This window comes from Toxorhynchites rutilus, chromosome 2, assembly GCF_029784135.1.
Source record: "Toxorhynchites rutilus septentrionalis strain SRP chromosome 2, ASM2978413v1, whole genome shotgun sequence".
Classification (NCBI taxonomy): domain Eukaryota; kingdom Metazoa; phylum Arthropoda; class Insecta; order Diptera; family Culicidae; genus Toxorhynchites; species Toxorhynchites rutilus.
Window position 1 is genome coordinate 103,872,507 of NC_073745.1, and position 20,053 is coordinate 103,892,559.

The window sequence follows — 20,053 nt, forward strand, 5'->3', positions numbered from 1 at the left end:
ATTTTTACTATTCTATTTACACCTTTGAGATTCATTATAGGATCTATGGTAAAAAAACGTACTTTTCAAAAAAATTTCCACGCCATTCTTGATAGCTTCGAGATAAAAATTTAGGAAAAATATTGAAAGTGTGTCTTACCATTGTGTATCAATAAATATTTCAAAAAAATTGTTCATCAATGATTGAAGTACTAAAAAGGATCTTGAAATAATGATTTTTTTTTGGATGATTCAGAGATTCAGTACTACTCTTATTCGTATTTAAATGTGTTTCTACGCCTTTTCTAGATTTGTTTGATTTTTTTCAGAATTTTAGCAGTGTGGCGCGACACTAATATTAGGGTTGGGGAAAAAGAAATGTCGTATTTCTGATCAAAATTTGACGCTTTATCTAACATACATTAAATTATCCAATTTAACTCAAATATGCACCGTTTTGTTCGCAAACTTGTTGCCATTTAGAAGGCAACTTCATTATTCCCCTTTTAAAAAACCCCCCTCTTTATTTGCAAAAAACTCAGACAGCCAGTTTTTGCAAGCCTCTTTTGAAGTCAACTTAGTATCACCAAGAGCGTTTTGCATGAACCGGAAGAGATGATAATCACTCGGAGCCAGGTCCGAACTATACGGTGGGTGCAATAGGACATCCCATCCGAGCTCCCGTAGCTTCTGGCGGGTCATCAAAGATGTGTGAGGCTGGGCGTTGTCCTGGTGGAAAATAACACCATTCCTAATGATCATTTCTGGCCGCTTCTGATCAATCGCCTGCTTCAAACGGTCAAGCTGCTGACAGTAAAGAACCAAGTTGAGGGTCTGGCCATAGTTGAGCAGCTCATAGTGGATGTTTCCCTTCCAATGCAACCAAACATACAGCAAAACCTTCCTGGCTGTCAATCCGGGCTTGGCGATGGTTTGGGCCGGCTCACCGCGCTTCGACCACGACTTGTTTCGCTTTAGGTTGTCGTACGTGATCCACTTTTCATCACCAGTCACCATTTTCTTCAAAAATGGGTCGAGTTCGTTCCGTTTCAGCAGTGCATCGCAGGCGTTGATTCGGTCTAAAAGAATTTTTTGCGTGAACTCGTATGGCACCCATACATCCAGCTTTTTTTTTGGAATCCAATCTTCTGCAAAAATCCAAACGGTTTTATGGTCTATACCTAGTTCCTGGCCAATCGAGCGAGTGCTCCCATGCCGGTCAACTCGGATGATTTCAACGGTTTTATCGGTTTCCACGACGATTGGCCTACCAGTACGGGGTGTATCTTCGACAGCCACTACACCAGAACGTTACAGTTTTATCTCGCCGGTAGTAAAAACGTAAAATATGGCGAATTTCTTGCTTGGTGGACTCCATCTATGACGCGCTATAACTTGAGACTGAAAAGGACAATCACAACACTGTCAAAACGACACTTGTAGCACAGATTGTCGTCTTTAAATAGCCGTATAGTATGACCCGATGCGATAAGTACAACACAATATATGTTTAAGTGTTGCCATATATTGACAATATACGACATTTCTTTTTCCCCAACCCAATATATATTAGGGTGCCAATGAATGTACACCCAAAGTAGCGTTGACAGTAAACATGTCATCTTTGGCAGAAATGATGCCATTTAGTGTGCTGGAGAGTCAAATGCGCAAATAATGAGCTGTTTTAAAAGCTTAAAAATGGTTTGTATGTATGCGTGCAGACATCTCTTTCTGTTTTTTTTAAATTGTTGGAATTGTGCCAAAAAAAAGTCCATACGACGTCAATGGGGATCGAACCAAGGCTGGCTGGAATACAAAGCTATTTTACACGACCACGCTATCCACATGGCTAATGATGCTTGAGCAGTTGTTCAGCAAATACGTGATAATATTGCACCTGATTATAAAATGAAGTTCGGAAGTTTTTTCTAAGAGTAATAAAGGAGCGCATGAAGGAGAACAATATCTATCTCGGTCTGGGCCGTGTATGTGGCAAAGTATGCGGAAAGATTATTCGTCTTTTGTTTCGCTCGCTCGTATTAATCTTATATTGCTGTACCATGTATATTATACAAATTCTAACCAGTATTTGTGAGTCATGACATTTTCTGTTATGTTATGTCTCATTTAATGTCATAAATCGGGACGACAAAACATGAGCTAAAAATCAATTTTGGGTGCACCATAAACCATGTTTATGTACAAATTATTAAAAAATCGGCGAGAGTCAGGGCCGCGGCCGTGGGATTGCTTGATACTGTCATATTTCTTATTCCTACAATAACATGAAGGGCAAAAACAAATCCGAGAAATATGAGGGTTGTGGCGAATGAATTCGCTGCTTTTCTTCAACATACTAATTTGTCAAGGTTATTAATTTGGTCAAAATTTCACAATCTGAATGAAGTGTTTCCATGAAGTTACGTTTTACATAATAATCCGGGAATTCATTAAGAAAAATATACACAGAAATACAGCAAAAATATAGCAATCAACTATTTATTTAATGTTTCTGAAAAAACGAATGCGTATTAGAGAATTATATATATTTCGAGTAGAGCTGTGTGATAATTTTTTTATATTTCACTATTCGATATGAATATTTGCGTATGCTATTATTCTATTCTGAAAACGCAAAACTAATTTTCCCATTTTCGCCTATGAGTGCGTCAATGATTGAGTATGTGCGAAAATATTGTTTGCATAAAAGATTTCCCACTGGGGAGCTCATTTCACTGTCTCGCACCCTCCAAGCAATATGAGCTATATTCTGTTTATATGGGAATACTGTTTATTTTGCCTCAATCATTCCGGCCGGGATTGTTTTCACATTCCCAAATAGAGCTCCCTGTCTATCTCCCTTGTGGGTTTGTGGGTGTGTTACGAGTCTCACTCTCGCGAGTCAATATCTCGATGACATCACCGTTCAATCCGCTTCGTCCGTCCGTTCCAATGGGTGGGAAAAATAGAGTGTAATGGCAATAGCAATAGCAATAGAGCAAAACAGCATCAGCATCGGAACAATCGTATCGGCAAATCATTTATTAATCGCTCAAACCCGTCAATTCGTCGTCGTTGTCGTCGTCGGGTTGGAGAAATATTTTTTTATATACCTACGAGGTACATGTAACCAACCGGGGGGTAATTTGTGTATTTCTAGATGCAATATATTTATACAACCGCCGCCGCCGCCGTTGTTCCCGTTTGGAGAATTGCTTTTCTCCCGAAGGGTTTTCGCCGTTTCTGTGGATTTGTTTTCATCGGCTGTGGCTCCAGCTGACTTCGCGAAGCGAAGAACCAAAAAAGGGAGTTGGAAACTTTGTACTCCAGAACAGAGGAAGGAAGAAACGCAAACCAAGCGCGCTTTGAAAGGTTTGGTCACGACGTCAGCAGCAGCATCACATCGCCAAGCCATGATCCAGCAGAGTTTTTCTTGACGGAGGAGATGAAAGCAAATCGACGACGACCCGCGCCCCGAAAGTGAATAATGATGAGATAATTCAGCTGGTTCAGGCGGGGAGTTTAGTGTTCGCGTTTTTTTCCTGTGTAATCCGATTTTTATTCTCACTGGTTGATCGTTTTAGTGAGCGTTTTTTTTTTGTTGCTAGAATAGCGAAAGAAGTGGCAATAAATAGTTCAAATTGATTAAGAAGTAGGTCCACGGAAAGGGAAACTACTGCATCGTTGTGTGGCGCAAAAAAAAACCATAGCAATTTTATGCTAAACGATACGCGTTGCTCTTTTTCGCTGTCGGTATGCACTTTGGTTTGGTTTCTCGGCGCAAAAAACCGTCTCAAGTATTGAATTTGATTTGCTAATGAGCGGCACGAGATGCAGACGAAAAAGTAGAAGGAAGTGGTGTGAAATTTGAATTGTGTTTGATTTTTTTTTAATATTTGACGTGTAAAATTTTTATTTCCCTTTTTGGGATTCTTCGTTCAGTGTGGAGTGAAACGGAAAAGTGTTCCGAATAACAGAGAGAAAGAGAGAGAGAGAGAGAGAGAGCAAGTGAGTGCCGTATTATTGGCTGCAGCATCTGCAATGCTACGTTCACCAGCCCACATAATAGGGCATGGCCCGACGGGAGCGGGTGGGGGTGTTATGAGCTTGCACACACACGCATCGTCACCACCCCACGCGCGAACATCCCTGTTCGATTCCTGCCACCGGAAGATTCGACTCATCGGAGGAGGACCCGTTGCCTTCCTGGGAGGATTAGTAGCGTAAGTATCATCGCATTGAAATGTTACAACATTTGATACAGGAATCTGTTCACCCGAGTTCTATTTTTCCTCCAAAAGTATAAATTTTTCTAATCTCAACATTTACCTGAATATTATAGGAAGAAATATGAAAAAAGAAGGGTAATGTCGGGGACATAACTGGAGAAACGTAGCACTACACCAAGGGTTATCAATTTAAATATATCGTTTTATTTTCGTCTGTTCGAATTTTTCAAAGGGTAATGTGATTTGTGCGTGAAGTAGAGATTGGCAAAACGGTTCATTCCAGTGAGCGGCTCAGAGCCGCTCGTTCATTGAAACGAGCCGGTTCATTTGAGCGGCTCGATGACTCTTTTCAAAAAGCGATTTATTCGGATAAAGTTTAAAACATCAGTTAGTGCATAGAATAACAAAAATATTACTTTTTCTAGATTTTTTCTAATAAATTTTCATCATATTTTTGTTTATAATCATGATTTTTTCGATGTTACCTGATGAATGAATATTCCGTCTTTCACTGCGAACTTGTTCTGCATACGAGAAAATTCGCTCACATGGCACTGAAGGCGCTGGAATATAGTCTTTTCAGAACGATTTCGTAGAGCCGAGGATGGACAGAGTTTCTTTCTTTTCTCCAAAGCAAAGGCTCGCTTAATCCTTGCAAATGTGGTTCCGATATTTGTCCAACTCAACTACTGCAGCAGCTTTTGGATCATGCAAGGCTTGAAGTTTACCAACCAATGCATCAAACTACTCCCACACAGATGACCGCACTTCATCTGACTGCTAACTGCTACTTGCTTAATTATTTTTTAGCTTTTAGTACATTATCTGTAATACTATTATGTTTAATCACAATGAAACTTAACACGTTGAGTCCCGTGTCGGTCTCAGACATTGAGCTTTTCGTTAAAAAAATATATATTGCTATTTCGTGGCGGCAGCCATTACGGGTTTGCATTTTTCACAAATAACTGTGTTCTACTGGTCAAGACCTTTCATTTGATACCCATATTGATGTGGTTTTGAAAAAAAATATACATCACCATTTTGTGGTGGCGGCCATTTTGGATTTGCATTCTTCACAGTGCTACTACGTCACGTTCTATTAGTCAATACTAGCCAAGTTCATTTGATACCCATATTGATGTGGTTTTTGAAAAATATATATTGCCATTTTGTGGCGGTGACCATTTCAGATTTGCGTTTTTCACAGTGCTACTACGTCACGTTTTCATTCTTGAACCGCGGCTCTTTTTTGAACCGAGGCGCTTTTGAACCGATGCTCTTTTTTGAACCGTGGTTCATTTGTAAAGAGTCGTGGATCGTGCGCTCGTTCTGATGAACTGACTCAAATGAGCGTTCGCCCATCTCTAGCGTGAAGTAATCTACCCGGAGAATGACCTGAGGCTCTGTACTTAAACGTTCAATCGCCAGGGATGATTTGGTGTCTCTGATGTGTGTCTTGAATTGAAGATTTCTTTTGTTTAAACTGAAGCTCATTTAACAGGATGAGTAAACGACGTGAAAAAGCTGAGTTATCCGTGTGTGAAATCCGAAATACCTTCTTTTTTAATTATTTATTAGTTTGTTTCTAAATGTATATACCGTTCTGAATCATATTTCGGACGCTTAAAGCATATGATGCAAAAAAAAGATCTAAACTTTATGCACAGGTTTGGTTGATATTTTGAAAAAAATAGATCAATATGCTGTTAAGCTTTCTACTTTGGTACCTATTTGATTGAAAACCTAAAAAAAATATCGAATAAAATGCTTTTCAAATGAAGTGAATAAGAATCAAACTTCGGACACTAAATCAAATTTCGGACAGATTCAATTCAAATTTCGGACACTTTATTTTGTAATTTTTTGGACGAAAATTACATTAAACTTGATTATATTTTATAGTCAACGGCGAAACACTTACCAGTAAACTGTTAACGATGATGAGAACTGATGGAACACGGGAGAAATTTAAATATTTATGAACGGGTCTACGTGCTCACGCTAAGGAAACGTCAAACACAAACGATAATGAGTAGTGTTGTAAGATTTCTACCGATTATGTTATAATTCAAATGTAGTTCTCATGTGAAATGATAGTGAAACCAAGAGATTACTCTAAAGAAGCAATTGTGATATTAATTTTATAGTTATATCATCAGTGCATCAAGCATTTCAAGATATTAGAACAAAGTGTCCGAAATATGATTCAGAACGGTAACTTTCTTTGGGTGCGTAGAATTATTTTTAATTTAATAGATGCCAACATCTTTGCCATCAGTCGAGAAATGATTGCTTTTTCATATTTCTATACATCGAAGATGTAAAGTAAGCGAACCAAATGGTTGCACTGAGCGGCGCAAATCATTCTCGAAGCATCCCGGGTCGATTACTACAATAAAATTTTTAAATTAACTTCCAGTATCAGTATTAACATGTACTGTTGATTGTTCGCTGTCTAGAGCGACACTGACACACTGAACTTATTGATCATGTAAGCAATGTTCTTTCGAAAAACTGTACCAAAATCTGTGCCACTGAAAATAATTGTTGCATAGTAATATGTATTATTCTATTGTTAGCATGAAAACATAACTTTCAAGTCTAAAATATTCATCTGTTCAGTGATGCTTATACATACTGTTGATAAACTTAAACTACATGATATCGGTTAATAAAAAATACGAATTACCCCCGCTATTTAATCAAATGGTTAGATCTTACGATTGGGTTCATCATGTCGTTTCTGAGACGGTGCCGAAGCTACGAATCCAGTTTTATGCTCAGAAAAAAATCGCTCGGATGTAAAGGCTACCAAGGGTGTAAGAATTTAAAACATTGCAGTGTCTGGAATACAAGCGAATTATTTGTGTTTAGCATTCAATTTTTGTCCTCCAATCCTGCATATGCCTGTTTTCTATAATAATGATTTTCTCAGACACGCTCCGTTCATCTTTCATCCATGCCAAGGGTCTTGCTCTGGTTATTTCAAATAATAGAATCAAACAAAACAGTGTTATTAATTTTACACTCAAAAAATCTATCTGAACTTTTTGTCAAAATTGTGTAATCTGTACCTAAAGAAATGAGAAAATCTGTACCTTTCCTCTACTTGTCTAAATAGCCATAACAACCAATATTCACCTCCAGTTTCCAATCGAGCGAAATAGCTCTCACCTTTTTAAAATACCTTATTCACATTCGATTTCAAATTCGCTGAACTTTGGTGCCACTTTTAACCCAGAAACAATGTACAAATTCGCGAAAATCGAACAATCGGTCGCAAAAAGTCACCAATGAACATTTCTAAATTCACACAAGAACTTTCTCGACGGAAAAATGGGTGGGTTACATCTATGATATAACCGCAAGGTTGACGTTGGACTTCCGTTGGCTTAGTAGCATTTGTATGTATTGATGAAATTATTGATTGAATGAAACAATTTTCAAATTCGATTGAATTCAACATATTTACTTTGCGAATTCCGCCAGGCAGCTTTGGTTTGAAACCCATCTTAGGGAAACACATTTCGATGGGAACAAAAATACCCCTGACTTGTATGTATTTGCAATGCCGATTTCCCTAGGCACCTTGGTTTTGAAGTCCGTGTTTTGGAAACATATTTCGGTGTGAAAAAAAAATACCACCGAATTGCATGTATTTGCAAAGCGGATTCCTCCAGGCACATTGATTTTGGAGTTTGTGTTGTTGGGGAAACCTTGAATCGGGCCAATCAAAATGTGGCAGTTAGGGCGTTTAGATAACGCTTAACATTTCACAGTTATTCAATTGTTTATCTCATAAAAAATAACATTTCATTCATTGTGATGGATGCGTAGAAATATTTCCTATCAATTGATGCAAACATCCTTCCGATCTATTTAGAAATGTTTGAGTTATAAGCATTCGAAATCTTTCATTTTTTCCTTTTTCCATTCTGTGTTTAGGTTTTCATTTCACCACCCCCTCCCCCCATATATATTTCGGTTGGACGTAGTCCCACGTCAAAAATAAATTTGCTTTTTTTATTACGGATATTACTTCAGAAAACATTGAACTTTTTGAAATAACTTATTAGTGAAAGGGCCCTCAATCTTAAAAGGGAAGTGATATCTGAGCTGGGTCCGTAACAAATCACGTCAAATTCGATCAAAATCCAATGTAATTTCTTCTTTACGCTGGTATACACTTGGAGATGTTACCAGTTAGTGAATAAATCATATTTGCAGATCTACGTTTGATCTGAAGAGCAACATCATCATAAAAGGGCAGTTTCGGTAAAAGAAAATTCCTAGATTGACCACCAAGATAACGCATTATCTTACAAAACTATCATGATTTTGTGGGTCGAAAATTCAACAAATATCATCAAATAACCACCTGCTATCAGACTGGATAACTTTCCATTGTAGAACAACATTAACTAAAAAGTATTATAGAGAATATAAAAATTCAGAAAACGAGAATGCAGCAACAAATGAATGATTGACAAAGATGACAGAGATGCATGAAAGTGCTGACTTTGTTGGAACAAGCTATTAAATAATTGAAAATGTCAACCAATATCTAATAGCAAATCAACATAAAATTGCGGCGTGAAGTTGTCCGCAACCTCAAATCCAAGCGTCGTTTGTTATGCTGTCTGGAGGAGAGCGCTTGTGTATCTTTGCATCATATGCACACATTCTTGTTGCTTTAGCATGTTGACAAATGGTAGATTGAAATGGTTATTTCCAGGCTGGTTTAATGTTTCGTTTATTAGAAATGTGGAATGATGGTGGTGGTGGAACAAACATAATCGTGGTGACCGTGTGTATGTCAACTGGAAAAATACCACCACGATAGCTATTATAACTATGTATTATAATTTGTGATACATGCTCATTATTCTCGTGCTCGACGTATCATTCTCATGCCAGAAATGAATGACTCTTTAAATCCACGTAAACCACCAAAGCCACCAAAACTTTCCACTGAGGAGATATTTCATAAATTACGATTCATTCTAAAAAAATATATCCAAAGGGAAAACCAACGAATCGAATAAAATAATTTCGTAGTCCAACGTCAACGGTGGTTGTGTCCTACAACTTTAGTTCTTGAATCGCTTCACTGCTTTTTTCGGGAACATATTGGGGTGCATCATGAAAAACGAACAATTGGTCGCATTGCGAAAATTGGCCAAATTTGAACGCTTATTGCTCAGTCATTTCCAGATAGATATATGAGATTTTTGTATCAATTTATTTTGGCGCTCCATAACAATCTATTATAATGATGAAAATTGATTAAGCAAACAATCGAACAACTGAAAAATATCCAAAATTTTCAAAACGAAACGCGGTCGACTGGTGCAAACAATCTCTGCTCTCCCAGTTGCTCATTCAATACGAATACTGCCTTGCGCAATGAAATATGTGTATGTGATTGCTTTTCTGTTGATTTTCCTCACTCATAATACATGTTTCTGAAGGCGTTCAGATTGTTGCTGGAGGCTCCTCAGAGAGTTCATTCGCCTCTAGTTGAAGTTTTCCAAAAATTTGCTTTTTCAAGTATCTATAATTCAAAACATCATCATCGCTGACCATATGTTAACTAGATAACGCAAGCTCTCGGTTGCTCTTGTCCATTTCGCAAGGTGTCATCATCGCAACAATTGTACCACTGGTGAACAATCAAACTAAACGGCCCTTATCAAGGCAATCAAATTATTCGAACATATTCAAAATCAATATGCAATAAATAACCTAAAGCAATTCTACCTATTCAGTCGTGTTCTCGAATACAACCTTCCTGTAACTTTTTACATTTCTGTACAGCAAATGAAAGATATTTAGATGAACATTTCAAGATATACATTTAACAGCGCTTCAAAGCTTCTTCGTTGTTAGGGCAACAGCTTTTGTATAGTTTCTTGTGCAGAAATCTGCGTGGAATCCGTTATGTCAAATTTTAAAGAACAACTTTTTAAGCCCGGCATAATTTAGAGGATTAGGTAAATAATTTTTATTACAGAAATTGAAAAAAAATCAGATGTTACGAGGCAAAAATTGATGTTTTAATTTTAAATTTGGGTAATATTCATTCATTCATTTAGTGTGTATCCCATAGAATATCCAATGGTTTAGTCGAAAACAACATTTCGGCTAGACATGAAATGGTAAAATTCTTTGACGTAAGATTACATCATATTGGAGGAACGAATTAAAAAACTTAAAATCGATCGCTCCAAGAAAATGTTTTCATCCTTAACAGTTAAAGAGAAATATATTTTTTCACTATAGTTGATAATAATTTGTACAAGGTTTACTGTTCAGACAGAAGTTATCAAATTGTAATTTTTTCAAGATACAATTCGTAATTTTGAGAATGCCTCCATGGAATGGTATCAGCAAGAATTAAAGTCGAAACTGGCAAAACTGATAAAAATCGAAACGCCGATTCTGTGTAGGAATGATCTAAAAAAAACTTTTTTTCTGTTTTTTTTCCAAACGAAGCTTTGAATCTAGAATAACATTAAATCCAACTTAAGACAATGTATAAATTTCAATTAATTTTTCAACTTCGATAAAAGTTTCCTCTGATCCGAGAAAAATAAAAACAGAACCGTTCTTATTTGCCTTCGTTTGCGTCATTAAAATAATATGATGATTGACCTTCTCGAGGGATTTCCCTTCGCTAAAGATCGGACTCTACCGATTACACACTGCCAAGGACATCCTCGTCCTTCACCCGAAACACACTCTTCCAACGGGCAATGTTGGTTGTTGTGTTGGATTTTCTTGGCTTTCTCTCCGCCAAGGCTACACAGGAGAGGTGGAAAAAGAGCGATTGTATAACTTTCCTCCATGCCATGTCCCCAAATTTGTGTGGAGAGAGGATGCCGCTGCCAAGGACAATCGGCTTTTTCTGGTATTATTCTTAATTACAACGGTTCCTAGCTATTCTGGGAGGACCGAGCCGCATTGCGACTCTTCTCCCCTTTCCCGCGATTTTTGACAATTTGATTCGGAAATCAATTATACAATGCAAATGAATTATGGTTCTTGGAAATTTCAATCCGAATTCCAATTCTGCGCTGTTCCAATTTCGGCGCTAATTGGAGTGGTTTATTTTTATTGATACGCATTCCGCGCGGAGTAGCTTCACGAATCTGATCTACAGCTATGCAGTTTCAGTCTAGACCAATCGCTACGTGCGACCGATCTCTGGAATGAGAGAGGGGAGTTCATTGAACGGCTTTAATTATCTCCTTCGCTCGATCTTCAGCTGCCTTGATTTTATAACGATATAGATTTTATGATGAGAATTCCATCCTCTTCTTGAGTTCCCACGTCAGTGGAGCAATTTTTATGCCACCCCATCTCTGTTCGTTCGGAAGAGAGGTAAACGTTCTTATTATAGTTCTTCCGCCTTGTGCACTCCCCCATCCGTTCTTTTCCTCCGGAACATCACTCGGTCAGATGGGGTTCATGTTCACGTTAGAACCAATCCTGCGAATGGAATGGAATGTGTACAACACGTTCACATTCATTGCCAACCAGCTGGCAGCAGAGGAATCGAAATAATCATAAATAACGCCATACTGTACTTCGGTAATTATGGCAATCCCAAACGAATCTTTCACCTTTCGCTGCTGAGCGCAGCAAAGAAAATTCTACTCACGAAGCAGTTGTTCATTTGCATTTGCTTCCATTTGAATTATTGACAGCTGGAGGAAAACAACGTTGCCTTGAATTATTTAACCACCAACATGCAGTGGAAAAATGTCGGTAGATTCTGTCGAATCGATCGATTTCATTTCGAAAGAAATCTCTGCTGCTGACAGACGATGATTTAGGAGAAAAAAGTTAAATGAAATGTAGAAGCTTTAGGGTAAAAGAAATCGTAAATAGTTATAATTAGAAACTTTTAATCATTTGAATCTATTGATTTTTTTTTGAATTTATTGTTTTTTTTAAATGTTTTGATTTCTTTGAATATTTAAATCTTTTAAATCGTGTGAGTCTATAACTATTTGACTATTTGAATATTTAGAATATTTGGAATTCTTTGGAATATTTTGGATCTTTTAAATTTTTTTTAATCTTTTGAATCTATCGAATCTTATGAATTTGAATCTTTTGAACTTTGAAGCTTTGAATCCTTGAATCTTTGAATCTTTTTTTTGAGTTTTTTGAGTTTTTAAATCTTTGAATCTTTTTTTTTTCTTTGAGTTTTTAAATCTTTGAATCTTTAAATCTTCGAATCTTTAAATCTTCGAATCTTTTTTTTTTCTTTGAGTTTTTAAATCTTTGAATCTTTGAATCTTTAAATTTTTGAATCTTTGAATCCTTAAATCTTTGAATATTTGAATCTTTGAACCTTTGAACCTTTGAATCTTTGAATCTTTGAATCTTTGAATCTTTGAATCTTTGAATCTTTGAATCTTTGAATCTTTGAATCTTTGAATCTTTGAATCTTTGAATCTTTGAATCTTTGAATCTTTGAATCTTTGAATCTTTGAATCTTTGAATCTTTGAATCTTTGAATCTTTGAATCTTTGAATCTTTGAATCTTTGAATCTTTGAATCTTTGAATCTTTGAATCTTTGAATCTTTGAATCTTTGAATCTTTGAATCTTTGAATCTTTGAATCTTTGAATCTTTGAATCTTTGAATCTTTGAATCTTTGAATCTTTGAATCTTTGAATCTTTGAATCTTTGAATCTTTGAATCTTTGAATCTTTGAATCTTTGAATCATTGAATCTTTGAATCTTTGAATCTTTGAATCTTTGAATCTTTGAATCTTTGAATCTTTGAATCTTTGAATCTATGAATCTTTGAATCTTTGAATCTTTTAATATTTTAATCTTTGAATCTTTGAATCTTTGAATCTTTGAATCTTTGAATCTTTGAATCTTTGAATCTTTGAATCTTTGAATCTTTGAATCTTTGAATCTTTGAATCTTTGAATCTTTGAATCTTTGAATCTTTGAATCTTTGAATCTTTGAATCTTTGAATCTTTGAATCTTTGAATCTTTGAATCTTTGAATCTTTGAATCTTTGAATCTTTGAATCTTTGAATCTTTGAATCTTTGAATCTTTGAATCTTTGAATCTTTGAATCTTTGAATCTTTGAATCTTTGAATCTTTGAATCTTTGAATCTTTGAATCTTTAAATCTTTGAATCTTTGATTCTTTGAATCTTTGAATCTTTGGAGGGGGGACCCCGGTCTGAAAGGTCGAAAAAATCGATTTTTTTAATTCCTGCATTATCGGGAAGCCCTCAGAAATGTTGTCCAAACAAGATTTTTCTATATTTGATTTCGTTGGAAAGTTACACCCAAAAGTATGAGGTCACCTAAAAAGATATAGTATTGCTGTATGAATTGAAACGCGTTTTTCTCGAAACCGTTGTTTTCAGCTTGTGGTATCGATAACTCCGGATCTACTCGACCGATTTGACTGAAAATTTTTATCAGCATGTAAAGATGAATGACATGAGCCGTTTTGTGACATCTCAATTTATCTATTTTTTATGAGGGGTCCCCTATTAAATCATTTGAATTTTTTGAATCTTTTGAATCTTTAGAATTATTTGAATCTTTCATGAATCTTTGTTAAACCTTTGTTGAATCTTTATTGAATATTTGTCGAACCTTTGATGAATCATTGCTGAATCATTTTTGAACGATTTTGAATATTTGTTTGATATTGTCATTGATTTATTTTCAATATTTGTTGGATTTTTCTTGAGTTTTTGTTGATGGTTCTTTGTTCAAGCTTCGTTGAAGCTGCGTTGAAGTTTTTTTTCAATTTTTGTTCAAGCATTGTCCAATCCTTGTTGAATCTTGGATGAACTACTGTCGAACTTTGATGAATTTTTGTTAAACCATTGCTGTATCTTTGTTGAATCTGTTTAGAATCTTCGTTGGATACTTCTTGAATTTCCATTGCATCTTTGATAAGTTTTCGTGGAACCTTTATTTTCAATCTTCCTTAAATCCTTGTTGAATCTTTTAGAGCTTTGATGATCTTCATTGTTGAATCTGTGATGAATCTTTTTTGGAACTTTTTTGAATGAGTTTTCGAGTTTTTGATGAATTTTTTGGTCTTAGATTTTTTGGAAAATTGAAATTTTGAACAATGCTTGTAAATTTCGAACTTGTCTTAAATGTTTTACAATTCTCAATTTTTGGAAATTGCGATAATGAAATTCTGACAACTGTTGAATTTGTATCTTTTGTCTTATGAACGGATATCAAATCGAATACTCCAAATATAACACCTTCGAAGGCTAATTGCTCGATGAGCTGTGTCTGAAATCATCAACGAAACCAGTCTAGAATCAAAGATTAGAAAACTCCTAACTATATATATATATATATATATATATATATATATATATATATATATATATATATATATATATATATATATATATATATATATATATATATATATATATATATATATATATATATATATATACATATATATATATATATATATATATATATATATATATATATATATAAATATATATATATATATATATATATATATATATATATATAAATATATATATATATATATATATATATATAAATATATATATATATATATATATATATATATATATATATATATATATATATAAATATGAAAGAAATGTAATCTGAATTTTGAATATGAACAGTTAAATTTTAAAATATCCGAAACCGGAATCTGCCCCTGAAATACAGAGCTATCTGGCTTCATACGTGTATCGATAATCTGAATCTGAAATCCAAGGCCAAATATAAAATCTTGTAACCTAATTCTAAATCTACCATCTATAAGCTCAGAATCCAAAATCATGGTTCTGAAATCTGTTAAAAACACTAACCCGATAACTAATTCCAAAATCAGGAACTTGACTTCTGGAATATGCGAATTGAGTTGAAAGTGATAGACTTTCTAGATTCTAGCATGTAGATTCCAGAGTTTCGATTCGGGTTCAGAATCTGGATTTGATCGCAATTGTATTGAGAGTGCAAGGTTATACGTATACATTAGGGTGGCACCGAAAATGGTCATGCCAAATTTCAAAAACAGGCCATGTACATTTTGTTTATTGGCCCAAAAAAATTACCTGTGCAAAGTTTCAGCTCAATCGGGCATGATTTAGGGGTGTCTCAAAGCGCTAAAAGGTTTGATTTTTTGATCGTCGAAAATCTTCCAAGGGAGGATTTTCGACCAAAAATTTTTTTTTCGAGATCTCACCAGAATATTTTCGGTTGCCGTTAAAAGAAAGAGAAATATAAATATGAATATAAATATAAATATAAATATAAATATAAATATAAATATAAATATAAATATAAATATAAATATAAATATAAATATAAATATAAATATAAATATAAATATAAATATAAATATAAATATAAATATAAATATAAATATAAATATAAATATAAATATAAATATAAATATAAATATAAATATAAATATAAATATAAATATAAATATAAATATAAATAAATGGAAATAGAAATTATTGGAGAGTTTCGTTGTTACATGATCATGCTACTTACCGCAGTTAATTCTGATTCTAACCCCTAGCCATTAACACTAATCCTTTCCCATGATAGATGCAGAGGAATCATGATAGGAAACGATCTATCTAGCCGTAAGTATCATACTAACATTCCTTCCTTCCACACTAACTTTAAGGACGTGGTCGACGACGTGGTTTTTGACTATACAAAGTTCGAAACATTGTAACCTGCACAATGAGGATGGATTGCTACTTTCATCTCATTCAGTGAGTCCTTTTTTCTAGCTACAAGCTGCCTAATACCTTATACGTCCAGGAGTTAAAGTTTCCATTGGCTTCTCGTTACATCGTCGCTGTGCTAATCGTTCCCGCCGCGCAGTGCAAGCACTTAATGTACAGAGAGAAAAATAAGAAGCAGCGCCATAAAATTGCTGCTATATATTTGCGTGTTTCTACTGATATGCGGATCGGTCGTGCTCAATGCACATTTCAGCGACTGATAGTACAAGAGATGTGATTTGTGATTTTTATTCAATTGTGACGAATGTGTTTCTTTTAAGTTAAGGTTTCTCTGATACAGTAATACAGTAGAACCATGCGAACCAAAACGTCATGATCGCTTTCGATGCTGCAATTTTATATTCTTTTTTGGCTCTCACTCGCTACATATCGAAGCTCCCATGAATCTGGAAGCAGCAGAATTATGCGAACTACGCGAGGCGAATGATTTATACTCTGTTATCCCAACTGAACCCGACCCATAGTGTGTCAGTGAGTGTTACCTAGGTGAACGAACAGCTAGATGGATACTCAGGGAAGAGTAGGCAGATTAAATTGAAGACGCTGTTGTCCCTTTCTTACTTACTTTTTGGTTCGTCAACCATTAAATGTGCTATCCGTTGTTAGGTTCACCTCGGATATGCAATCAACATAGTTTGATTCATGATGAATTGATAGTTTGATCGGCTCTTCGTTTACTCATTTGGTGCAACAAAAGTGAATACTCTCATTCTGTTCAAGTATATCAATCATTCACTTATTTTCGGTTATATTGGGTTGGAGAAGAAGAAATGTCGTTTATGTCAATATATGGCAACCAACAGCAATCTCTGCGTTTGTGGCCACGGTTACCACGACATTGAACACGTAGTTTGGTCGTGCGAGTTATATCTTGTCGCCAGATCGAATTTAGGAAACTCCCTTCGGGCTCGAGAAAAGCAGCTCAATGTGCCGGTGAGAGATGTGCTGGCTCGGTTAGACCTTGATTACATGTCCCAAATATATGTTTTCCTTAAAGCTATCGATCTTCGAGTGTGAGTGTTCATACATCCTTTTCCCCTCCTTTTTGTCCTTCACGAGTTATCGGCTCCCATCCTACTAAATGCTCGTCCACATTATGCCGAATGATGCCGATCGGCCTGTACCAGGCGGCATATTTGGTTAGTTATGTAATGTGGACGCCCCATCGGGTGCACGAAGCCGAAGTTCCATCGGATGCACGAAGCCGTCACGAACACACGAAGCACAATGTCGTCAACGCTAATTTATTTCGTTTTGTTTTGGTTCGACTTTCTCGAACCAGATCCACTTGTTTCGGGTTGGGTTCGGTTCGATTCGAGTCGGTTTTCGGCACGTCGGCAAGCCCGGGCGGTGCGTCCTCATTTAGTCGGCTTTACCGGGCGGCCAAGGCCAATTGGCGTGATGTGGACGCGTCTTAACATTAGAATAAGTTAAATTGTAAATACATATTAGATGTAAGGATAGTTTTAAGAATTGTGTGAAGTGTCAGTGTGAATGAGAATGTGAATGTGAATGTGAGTGTGAGTGTTAACACATCTCCTTACATCCCATCCTTTTCCTAATAAAAATGTGTCACCCTTCTAAACTCGAGTCGACCGCGAGTAATCGGTTTCCTATTTTATTAACCATAGAATTAGGGAAACATGTTAATATATGCTAGTAGAAATATAGTCAGGAGTATGGCTCCTTGAAACTTATGTAACTGAGCCTGTAAAAATAAACGGATTAATAAAAAAGTGCGTCAAAGATGGAGTCCACCAAGCAAGAAATTCGCCATATTTTACTTTTTTACTACCTACGAGGTAAAACTGCAACGAAGGCGGCCGAAAAAAAATCGTGTAGTTTATGGACCCGATACTGTAACGATTCGCACAGCACAGCGTTGGTTTGATCGACTTCGTTCTGGTGAAGTGACTGTCGAAGATACACCCGTACTGGTAGGCCAATCGTCGTGAAAACCGATACAATCGTTAAAATCATTCAAGTAGACCGGTATGTGAGCACTCGCTCGATTGGCCAGAAACTAGGTATAGACCATAAAACCGTTTGGAACGATTTGCAGAAGATTGGATTCCACAAAAAGCTGGATGTATTGGTGCCACACGAGTTGACACAAAAAAATCTTTTAGACCGAATCAACGCCTGCGAAGCACCGCTGAAACGGAACGAACTCGACCCATTTTTGAAGAAGATGGTGACTCGTGATGAAAAGTGGATCACGTACGACAACCTAAAGCGAAAAAAGTCGTGGTTGAAGTGCGGTGATCCGGCCCAAACCATTGCCAAGCCCGGATTGACGGCCAGGAAGGTTTTGCTGTGTGTTTGGTGGGATTGGAAGGGAATCATCCACTATGAGCTGCTCAACTATGGCCAGACCCTCAACTCGGTTCTCTACTGTGGGCAGCTTGACCGTTTGAAGCAAGCGATTGACCAGAAGCGGCCAGAAATGATCAATAGGAATGGTGTTGTTTTCCACCAGGACAACGCTCGGCCTCACACATCTTTGATGACCCACCAGAAGCTACGGGAGCTCGGATGGGATGTCCTATTGCACCCACCGTATAGTCCGGACCTGGCTCCAAGTGATTATCATCTCTTCCGGTCCATGCAAAACGCTCTTGGTGATACTAAGTTGGCCTCAAAGAGGCTTGCGAAAACTGGCTGTCTGAGTTTTTTGCAAATAAGGAGAGGGGTTTTATGAGGGGGGGATAATGAAGTTGCCTTCTAAATGGCAACAAGTTTGCGAACAAAATGGCGCATATTTGACTTAAATTGGATAATTTTAAGTATGTTGAATAAAGCGTCAAATTTCGATCAGAAATACGACATTTCTTTTTCCCCAACCCTTTATGTATTCAAATATTATTATCTGCAATTGAGTTTCTTTGAATTACAAGCAAGATGATTGATCTTTGATAATTACTGTGTAAAGATGAGTGTGATTTTAATAAGGTATATTTCTAGGGTTATTTATGATTTCTAGAAATTGTTCATGTAAAAACAATTATAATTTGTTGTGTGTTCAATTATTGTTAACCGAATTGCCTTCCGGTAATTTTAGCAGCGACAGAAAAGGAAAAAAATCTGTCATAAAATGTTTTATGTCAAGTTTTCCGCGTGAGCCAAAAACATTCTATTACATCCGATGGTGATTCCAACATGTGCCTCGCCACATCAAACGCATCACCCTCACAAACTTTCTAAGTACGAACAACTTGTGTTAACTTTGCGATGTCCGGATCCCCGGCTTCGTTCTATTTGAACTCCATTTAGTTCTGCCAACAATCCCATTTCATCTAATCCAGTCCCAATCAGGGTCGGCAAATCTCTCTCTCTCTGTGGAGTAGAGCAACTTTTTATTATCAAATCAATTTCAGGCGACTGCTGTTGCTCGAGGCAAACCTAGAATGGTCTCTCTTCACCGCCATCCCCGTCTGCTAAACTAGTGATCCCAAATGCGTGTGCGTTGTACGCAGCATAGAGTAGGTACTTAAAGGGAGGAAAAAAGTTTCTAAAAACTACCACGACTCTGACTCGGCGAAATCGGAGTCAAAAAGTTTTCCGATACAGAGAGCCAAAAAGTTTTTCATCCAACCAAAGCAAGAGAAAAAACCAACAGAAATAATACTTAATTTCGGTCACATGCACAAAGCAGGCAAACATAGAGACAACGCATAAAAAATTCCGGGTATCAATGGTGGGGAGATAACGGATCCTTATTAAAATTACTCGAGCGTTAAATCACATTTGCGCCTGGAGTGAAAGGCAGAGAATGGCTCCTCCGATCTCGCACAATTTCGAGCGGCACACAATCCCTGTGGGGATCAGGTTATGGAACCATAACTTCCCCGATATGACCGAAGCGTGAAAATTATTCGCAAAGTGGCGTGTATAACGGGGAATTCTGCGCCGCTCGAGGTTGATGGATTCGTGGCGCTGCAAATCGGAACGCCACGTGAATGTGTGTTGCGTTGGCGTTTTCTGGATACGGCTTTCGTACGTGCCGCGAGCGTGCGTTT

General features: G+C 36.5%; 1 protein-coding gene across 5 annotated transcripts in view; it reads left to right on the forward strand.

Annotated features, from left to right (window-relative positions):
* Positions 1 to 20,053, forward strand: part of LOC129765200 (MOB kinase activator-like 2) — a 409,346-nt gene that overhangs the window by 191,450 nt on the left and 197,843 nt on the right. Inside the window, exon 2 of one of the 5 annotated variants that reach the window (XM_055765223.1) lies at positions 3,140 to 4,202. The exons of the other annotated variants lie outside the window; for them this stretch is intronic. Coding sequence (XP_055621198.1) covers positions 4,021 to 4,202 — 182 coding nt within the window. The 5' untranslated portion in view covers positions 3,140 to 4,020. The remainder of the gene's footprint in view (positions 1 to 3,139; positions 4,203 to 20,053) is intronic. 5 annotated transcript variants of the gene reach the window in all.